This window comes from Convolutriloba macropyga, chromosome 15 (genome assembly GCF_964194025.1).
Source record: "Convolutriloba macropyga chromosome 15, txConMacr16.3, whole genome shotgun sequence".
NCBI classification, from domain to species: Eukaryota; Metazoa; Xenacoelomorpha; order Acoela; family Convolutidae; genus Convolutriloba; species Convolutriloba macropyga.
In genome coordinates this window covers 8520077-8529878 of record NC_134482.1, presented here as the reverse complement: position 1 = coordinate 8529878, position 9802 = coordinate 8520077, and the positions used below count along the sequence as shown (strand labels likewise).

The following is a 9802-nucleotide window of genomic DNA, read 5'->3' as shown; positions in this document are numbered from 1 at the left end:
TGTTATTAATTAATAATCTTCAAATTTGGCTGTTCGTTTTCATACGTAAAAATAGGATTTGAAGGCTCCTATTTGTCCATTAACGAGTACTTTCTTTTGTCGATCGAGCAAAAACTCGGTTAAAACATTTTCAAAGCAAATACTTTACTATTAAAAATTTTTATTGAAGAGGGCAATTTGTTCCATTTTTGAACGCTTTTCAAGATTAAAGATTTGTTACTCCACTTGGTTTGCGTTTTCTTTTTTATAATAATTTGATTTTTTTCTCTTGTTCTGTCTAGGGTTTTGGCCACAAGTAAACATTTTAAAATTTTTGGACGTTTCCCATTGTCTTATATCTGTTTGTAGCTTCATTAGGCTAACTTTTGAGATAAACCATTCGGCTGGCAGGATACGATCCTTAATGAGAAGATCAATGTAGTGGTCAAAGTTTTGAAGAAAATTAAAAACTTTTATTCCCCAGTTAATTTTCCTGTTTATGCGTTTTATGTTTTTCACTGTAAGACTTTGAAGGAATACTCCACTGAAAGAAAGATGAGAGAATACAACTGACTTGAAAACATTATTTCTTACTTCCAAAGGTATTTGATTTCTTACAAGATACAAAGAACGAATTGCATTAGCCATTTTGCTTAAAACTGAGTTCAGGTGATTTTCAAAGTTTAGGCTTGAATCAATTTGTACTCCCAGATAATGACATGAATGAGCTCGTTTGATGACTTCGCCTTTGAAAGAAAACTCTGGATCCGAATTAGTATGATTTGTAAAGAATAACATCTTTTTTATCGGCATTTAAAGTGAGTTGATTCTCTGTCAGGTTTTTTTCTGTTTGTTCTAATATTCTTTCAATTTTTTGTTCAAAATTGCATATAATACTCGTGTCATCCGGAAATTGAATAACATCATTTTCACCTTCCAGCTTTTCAGAAAAATCATTGACATTTAACAGAAAATCAAGAAGTCCTAACACAGTTACTCGTGGAACACAATGATTAATAGTTATTTTATCTAATAAGTCAAAACCCAGTTTTGCGCATTATGTTCGATTTTCGAGAAAAGATTTGGGAAGTAAAGTTGTTGACTGAGGGAGGTTGAAATTTTCAGCTTTCTTAAGAAAGTTCTCCTGTGAAATTGAATTGCAAGCTTTTGCAAGATCTGAGAACACACCACCTGTTTCGTTATCTTCAATATTTCCTATTAATTTTTCAATAAAATGAAGCAGAGCATCAGTAGACAACTTTCGAGATCTGAAACCGAATTTTTTTTGTTCAAGAACGCAAGTTTTTCAAAATATTCTACAAACTGATTAAATAAAAGCCTTTCAAATACTTTTCCGAAAGCTGTTGTTACAGAAATTGGACGATAATTAGTTTAAACAAACGAATCTCCTTTCTTGAAAATTGGTGTGATGTGTGCATCCTTAAAAATTTTTGGAAAAACTTTCTCTTGAATACAATCGTTAAACATTATCTGCAGTTGTGTCCCAATAGAATATTTTCCAGATTTCAATGCCCAAGCATTGATGTATCCCGGCCCTGGTGCTTTGTTGTTGTCTAGATTGTCAATAGCTATAGATTTCCCTCAAAGGAAAAGGTCTAAAGTAAAACTCTTGAAACTTTCGCTCTATTTTTCGACGTTCAATGGAACAATATGCCCTGTGTAGATGCCCATTTCGCTGAAAACTCTGTTAAAAGTCACATATTGATTTTTTGTAGTTCTTTTTTAACATTCTCATCAATTTCAGTGGTTTTTTTCCTATTTTTTTTTAATGAACTTTCATTTCTCTTTTGAGGTTTCATTTTTCTTAAAAAATCCTCTGAAAATTGATTTTGTGCCTCTTTTAACTTTCGATTTACAAGGTCGCGATACTTTTTAAATGACACAAATGATTCAGCACTTTGTGTCAATTTGTAGTCATTGAAGTAACGATGTTTCTCAGCAACTAAATGAAGAATTTCTTTTGTCACCGAAGGTTTATCTGAAGTAGTCTTTTTTATATTAGAAACTAATTTTTTCTCCGTTGATGCGTTTTTCTCGAGTATTGTCAGAAAAACTCTGTTAAACTCTGCAAACATTTTCATCTTAGTTTCGTTGTTGATAAACTCTTCTCCAATCTGCAAGAGCCAAATCTCTATTAAGTTCTTCATTGACAAATTTTTTTGTATCTCGTTTAAAAAATGATTTTGTTTTCCTTCTAACAAAAAAAAGTTTGCTCTGAAAAAAATTTACATTATGATCAATATCGAAAGGAGGTGAGCAGACTTTCCAACTAATGATTTGCTCTTTTGTCGAAAAACAGGGATCTATCAAATTTCTCTTATTGTTGCTTATGCGTGTAGGAATATCAATGTTCGATAACTGTAATCCTAGCACTGCCGCAAAATTCTGACGGCTTTTCTGTCCATTTACACTCAACATAGCAATGTTATAATCACCAAATATGAGAATATTATTTGTAGCTGAGAACGCATTAGAAACCTCTGCACTTAATTCGTCTAAAAAAAATAAAATTCGGCTGAATAGTCTTAGCTTATCCACATGATTGTTGACCTATTATGAACAGATTTTGACGTCAATAACATCAGACAAAAAAACCGGTACAAGAGCATAAAAAAACCTTGCCGTCTCAGTTTCACTTGTTCTTTACGTTTGATTTGTACGAGCTGGAGCTTACGATTATGATTATGTGTCGCTATATCGATTAAACTTATATACACAAAAAAGTTGATGAATTGAATCCTCGAACTACTGTTTTATCAGAGTTAACACTGATCTTAATCGGATTTAAGAGTATCAAATTGGATAAGGTTTCTTTTATGGCATCTAATGTGCCATAATATCGATTAAACTTATATACACAAAAAAGTTGATGAATTGAATCCTCGAACTACTGTTTTATCAGAGTTAACACTGATCTTAATCGGATTTAAGAGTATCAAATTGGATAAGGTTTCTTTTATGGCATCTAATGTGCAATCACGGAGAAAACAAACAAGACGCGCTATTACAATTTATGAAACTGATAATGCGGAAGAATTTGAATAAAATGGACATGTTAGATTTTGCAACCAATCGGGCTCTGAACTTAACCGAACAGAGCAGAAACATGAGCATCAAGTGACGTATAATGAGATCATTTTTGTTATCTCCAAATTATTCGAAACAGAAACTTTTTCTCAAACCGTTTTCTAAAGTTAACTTTGTAAAACACGAGTCTAGAACTTTGTAAAGCGCGAGTCAAAAAAGTTTATTTTTTGCGTGACGGTATTCGTATCTTTAGCATTTCATCATTTTTTGGATTTCTCAGATATTAGTTACTGGAGTTACAAGATAGACTAAACGCTTTCTTTTATTCTTCAAAATATTCAAAGAGCGAACCATCGCGCATGAAACGTTCTAGTTTTTATATAAAGCATTTGTTTTTCATACTGTTGACATCAAAACCAGCCATTCAGCTTTGTCGGTAGGTGCTGATCTGGTCTGCAAAATCGCATTTTCTTCGAGTTTTGTCTCAACAAGAAAGGTCTATCGAAAAATTTAATGGCTCTCCCGACTACTAGTACTCATAATGAGTATGAAGAAAATGGCGACCAAATTTACAGCTCTGTGCAGATCCGAAAAGATTTTCAGGAAAATCACTCTGAAGTTGTGAAGGATACAAAATGCCAGGAGCTAAACTCTGCGGATAATATAGTAGAGATGTATGAGTATTCGGATATCGAATATATTCGAGATAGAAGAGAATGCTTGAAACGATCGATTTCCTATCTAATTCAGGAAAATGAGTCAATGAAACAAAAATTAAACAAATTAGAAAAGCGTATATTTCTATTGACAAAAAGTGTGGCTGGTTTTGTTATTTCATTCTTATGCATTTTTGCGTTGATCATTTTCGTGACACACTCGTTTAGGTGTTGCTATCAAATAGAAGCTATCAAATCAGCGAAGGAAAATCAATCAGTCATTTGGGAGCAAAGATTTCAGCGGTATGAATTCAATCGACAGCAAGAAAAGACTTCGTGGAACCAAAGTATAACTGACCAATTTGGAAGAATAGATTCGAGGATTTCTCCCCTAGAGAGTTTGAATCAATGCTGCTGCGAAAACCGGGAAAAATGTGAAATGGTGACACCTGTAAGGCAAACAGACGCTATAAGTTGGTCAAATTCCTGCACCTCGGATCCAACTCTAATAGCAAGCGGGGTTCTGTTCCTAGTATTAAGTCACCTGATGAATTTATGAACCAACTGTTTCACCAAAAGCTCAATCTCTGCATCTCAAAACTGATTAGGACTTGTACATTATAATCCATTGCAGCCTTCGTTTTATAGTACAAACTCTTTATTGTATATTTAATATTTCACTTGAATTGCTTCTCTTTTTGAGAGTTGATTTTACACAAAAAAAGCGTTGTTTTACTCTCATTTACATAACGAATCGTTTAATTTAAAATTATTTTCAATTTCATTTTTTTTGTCGTACAGTTTGCCTGTGCACTATTTGGTGCTATTGTATATAGGAGGAGAAGGATTGGTAGTTCCGGGGTACGTAGGTAGGGGGAGGGCGTAAGTAAGTGGGGTGGGGGTAGGTTGAAGGTGGTGGTGGGAAAAGGTAGGTGAATAGGTAGGTCTGTATTTTGAATAGGGAGAATTGCTATTCATCTCGAACACCAATACTCCTCTTTGAGTTGTAAAAACCTGTAGAACACCGATAATCTTTTTCGAGTCGTAGAGTGGAGGCGTGTATAATACCAATATTTGTCTTCGAGTTGATAACAATAAACGTTTTTAATAGTTGCTTTAAACTTCGTTTGAGTGTAATTAATCAGATTTCCAATTTGAACCTAAATCCGGGGTTGCAATACGTTATGTACAACCTAACATTTTTCTTGTGCTCTTTACGTTTCATGTCAGGCACGTAATACTTTTGCAATGATTGGTGCAAGCTTCTTTTGAGATCAATTCGAAAATGAAACAACTGAAAGTTTGCTTAAAAGTAAGACCAAGATTTCAAAAAAGTATGAACATAGTACGACAGGACAAAACAATAGGCCGAGAAAAAAAACGAAGTGAAAAAAGTTCAAAGAAGAAACTGAAAAAGTTCTAGAAGAAACAAAAATTTCAAAGAGAAAACTTGGGCAGAAAAGATAGAAATTAAATGGGCGAAAGAAGAGAAAGCACCGAGAAAATTTGAATTGCACAAAAATTGAATAGAGAGAAAGCAAAAAATCTCAAGAAAGACGGAGAGAGAAAAATGGATAGAGAGAGAACGAGAGAGAGAGAGAAAGAGAGAGAGAGAGAGAGAGAGAGAGAGAGAGAGAGAGAGAGAGAGCGAAAGAGATATATTAGTGCTAAACAAAACGACAGAAATTGAAAAATTTTGAAAGGAAAAATAAGAGACCAAAGAAACAAAGTACACAATTCTTAAAATATTTTAAGAAGAAATTGATTGAGAAACAAAAAATAAACCGGCTATCGTTGGACCGTTTTTCTCTCGACTGACCAGCTGGGGCTGCATTCCACAGGGAGCAGGAGCCTAGATAAGTTTTTGGGAATTGGGTGTTCCGACTTCGTAGGGATTCGAATATCCACCTTAAGCGCGCTAGACTTAAGATTTAACCATTTGGCAATCGAGGCCTTGTAATGTGCTATCTTAAAATCTGTTGTTACGCAATTTAGGTTACGCAAAAATCAAGAAATCAAGCCTAAAGAAGGCACTCAACAAATGAAAAAATGTTCTAGAGCAGGAAACCAGTCATACAACAATTTTGCAAAGAAATACTCGCCTACAATAATTGAATGATTTTGCTCGAGAACAACTAAAAACGAAAAAAAATAGAATGAGAAGTTGAGAAAAACGGAATGGGGAACCTAAAAAAACAAACCAATAAATTAGAAATATGTCATGTTTTAGCCGCATCTCGGGTCAATAACCGTTTTAAACCCAAACTCTTACAGTCATTGATACGCTTTGTATCCACAGTTTGGATCAGCATTTTGGTGCACAACTACCTTTGTGTATTGATCTCCTTTTCCTTGGCACTTCTTCGAGCAAGAAGATTTGTTTCATCAGCACTTATTATCAAGGACTTTCAGCAACCTCACTTTGCGGCCATTCGCGCCTTTTAATGCCCCTTCACCTTGCAGTTATAGGAGCGCTGTTGGCCATTATTCTAGAGAGCGATTTACTTTTAATACAGAAAGATAGGATGTTTGTGATTACATGTTTGTGACTGATGTTTGTGAAGCCCGATATTTTTAATGACGAGTCCAAGCTAATTGATTGCGATCCGCGCGTTAAATTGGGCAGAAAATAGCGGATTTAACCGGTCAGGTCTGCATATGCATGCTAAAATTATTTTTTCACATTTTTCAACTCCGAGGTAAAAAATTACGCCTCATTGCTCTAACTTTTTTCAGAGCACTTCAAAGGCGTGAAACGTTCCATAACATATGGCCTAGCCCACATATTTCCTCGATACAAGTTCAACTCAGGGTGAAAAGTTGTAGTGGTGTGTAAAAGTTGAATGTTAATTGTGATTTGTAATAGTAATAATTCAATCTGTTATATCATTAATCAAGTAACGGCAACGAAATTAAACAACATTAACGACCACTAATAGCGCACAAGCATTTTTATCATTTTTCACCAGCAGTAAAATTCAGACAACTGTTTTAATAGCGCCCCTCAATTCACTATTTACTCCACAGATGTAGCAGCAATTTCTATTTTGAACTTTCTCAATAGATTTAAATTAATAAACGGCAACAAAATGAAGCGAATGAACGAATGATGCACAATTTTCTAAGGCACAAAACTTAACTTTTGTGATGGAATTTCTATCAAATAAATTTTCCGTCACTGAAATTATCATGTAATCAAACTTTTATTTCAAGTATTCGATGCTTTAACTGTTACGCATGGTCTATCAGTTCTCTATCGTTAGAAAAACATTCAAGACCATAAAAGCGTGGTTATCATTAAGATTATGTTCGGTTATCGTATTCAAATTTTAATTTACACTATTAATAATCTCATATATCACTGATTACAGTTTCAAAACAGCAATCAAATGAATAGCGACTTCGTTTCAATGCTCAAATATTTTTTGGATGCAGGCAATTTATATTTCGACGTGTAACTTTAAGTAGTAATTTAGAAACTAAACTGTTTTCATATATCGCTTACTAATTAAATGTACAGGCTAATTAAAGTCCGGTTTGAACAAATTTAGTTTTCAAACTTTCCATTTTTTGAAACAGTCAGTCTTGAATTCTCCGCCCTCGTTTAGTTTAATCACACTTGTCGTTTTGACGTCGTGTGCTTCGGTGGGTTATTCCCGTTAATAGGGGGCAGTTTAGGCCTTGACCCCGTTGACCGCTTTCGCGTTGACGTTGCCATTGGGCAGGGACGATTTTGCACCGTGATCACCACCTAAAAATGCCAACCAATTTGACAGACCATTTAAAACCCTCCAACAGACAAAACAATTACAAGGTGTATTATAAAGATTTCAAAACATAACCGACTAACGCCGGATGAATTGCTCTTGAACACCTTGCTGGGCCTTGATTGTATTATAGCTTCCTTCAGTCTGGAGAGTAGTGAGGTGGCTGGGGGGGGGGGGGGGGCGGCTTGCGTGTAGGAGATAAGTTCACAGAGAGGGTTCAAATGACGTCATTAGATTGTTTCTATAGGCCACTATTAAGTTGACAATGAGAAAACAAATTAGATAACCGATACCGCAATATTTAAAGGACGTCAAAGTCACGCGAAAAATTGAACAAAACCGATTAAGTCTGGAGACTTGCTCTCAAACGACTGGCGAGCGCCTGGTGTCGTCATTAGCTAGCTGAGGCTCAGGGAGGCTAGTTTTAGTTTAATGGGGGAGGGGGGTTGAGCATATGAGAGGAGGAAAAAGGGGGTTAAAAGGAGAAACTCCAAGAACCACTCTTCACACCATAAATTTATGTTCCGACTAGTTTTGGCGATAATTAGAGACTAGTCAGACGTAAAACTCTAAGAGAACCTGACGCCCTCTGGGCGTCACTTGTAGATCCCGTTTTTGCGGTTGAAACGTCAAAAAAGGATCAGACAAAAATCAGTCAAGCCAAAAATCACCATGAAAGAAGACCGCAAACTAATATAATTGCTACAACCTTTGGTTGAGACCATTAAAAATGGTCGACATAGAAGACACACAATTTACAAAAATTATTTCAACTTCGTTTGAGGGCAAATGATGTTTTCGCTTAATTTCTAATTTGTAAAAGCGTTCACATTTATTTACATAAAAATAAAATTTTATAGAAGAGAAGTCAAATTACCACCTGCGAACAAAACTTCCGCTCTTGAATAATGAAATTAAACATAAGCCATTATGGTCGATCCAATTCTCAAACAACTGGCGAGCGGTTAGCTTCGTTAGTAGCTAGTGGCGGCTTAGGCAGGCCAGCTTTGGCTTAATTACGGAGAGAGGTTATTTGGAGGTGCGCATGGGGGAGAAAAGAGTGCTGGTGGGGGCGAGCGCGGGTTACGGGTAGAATGAGGTGGAGGGTTTGGAGTGGTGGTGGTGGGGTAAGAGTGAGGGTGAGAGTGAGTAGTACGAAAAATCGCATTAGTAAACCAGCCCGAGTAATTAAATTGCTAGACTACGTTTGAGAGCATAATCAAAAGCCAAAATGGTGTTTAAAAAGAATTCCTGAAATAGATCTAAATGCTTTGAACCTTCGAAAACCGAGAACAAGGGAAAATTTGGCACCAAAAATAGGACTTAAACATCAGAAAATTTACAAAATTTTCTGTTTTCCAACAGCAAACAAACATAGCCAGGATATTGCCCGAAAATAGCTGCTGTTGACGCCCTAGACGCAGATCGGGATTGAAACAGAAAAACAAAGAAGAGATTTAAATTGACAACATTTTTTCCTAAACTTTTACAATTATTCTAATTCAGTGTTCACTCTCAGTTAGATTCTAAACCTATACTTGATTCAGCATCTAAACTGAAGGGTATTAGATTAATACTAATATCAGCCAACAATAGCTCTAATGAACTTTGATAACATAGTGCACTATGACTTAATGACCTGGCTTTATCGGTTTTTCCCGTTTCCTTTGATTCTGCTCTTTTGACATTGACCGTATTCACCACAATGCGTGAAAGAATTTAAAATACATTCAGTTGAAACAGCGAGTGAGGTAAGTCAGAAATCAAACGTGAAAATAGTGACTTATGTAAAAGGAAACACGTGATCAGAGGTAAAGCGAATAAAAAAATCTAGCAAGACAAGTCCTGCCGTACAATTCAAAGAATTTTCATTGACTAAACAAAAAACTAGACCTAGATCGGACTATGAGTGAGTTGGGAAGACCATTTCTAAAAAAATCAGATGAAAAAATTTAAAAAAACCCCAGAAAATCAATGTCAAAATGCCGCATGTGAACAAAAAACCACAAGCGAGAAATCGAAATTTGGTTCAAACAAAAAATTAGGCCTAGAATGATTTATGAAGGGATTGGGAAAAGCATTTAGAAAAAAAAATCCGATCCAAAAAAATTGAAAAAACAATAAAAAGCAAAGTGAAATTGCAGCATGTGAACAAAAAACCACTAGCGAGAGAGCGAATTTTTGTTCAAACGCCGTTTTCTCACTTCCTGTTTTGGCGTGACCAAAATCACTCCATTTTGACATCAAAAAACATGAAAATGTGTGAACATGAAAATTTTTGAATTGTAAAACGGGAGCGCCTAAATAATAGCCCTTGGAGAGGCTGACAGTGGCTATTAACAAACTTCACTC

At 35.4% G+C, this 9802-nt stretch overlaps 1 protein-coding gene and 1 long non-coding RNA gene across 2 annotated transcripts in view; one reads left to right on the top strand and one right to left on the bottom strand.

The window, feature by feature from the left end:
• The first annotated feature begins 3326 nt into the window (after positions 1–3326).
• On the top strand, positions 3327–4462 carry LOC142353999 (uncharacterized). Its single transcript, XR_012761069.1, has 2 exons — positions 3327–3463; positions 3912–4462. It is a non-coding gene; the product is annotated as an uncharacterized LOC142353999 (long non-coding RNA).
• A 2047-nt stretch (positions 4463–6509) lies between these two features.
• The window catches only part of LOC142354318 (RNA-binding protein FXR1-like), a 49970-nt gene continuing 46677 nt past the window's right edge, over positions 6510–9802 (bottom strand). Inside the window, exon 16 of the mRNA XM_075406586.1 lies at positions 6510–7434. Within this exon, the coding sequence (XP_075262701.1) occupies positions 7358–7434 (77 nt within the window). The 3' untranslated portion in view covers positions 6510–7357. The remainder of the gene's footprint in view (positions 7435–9802) is intronic.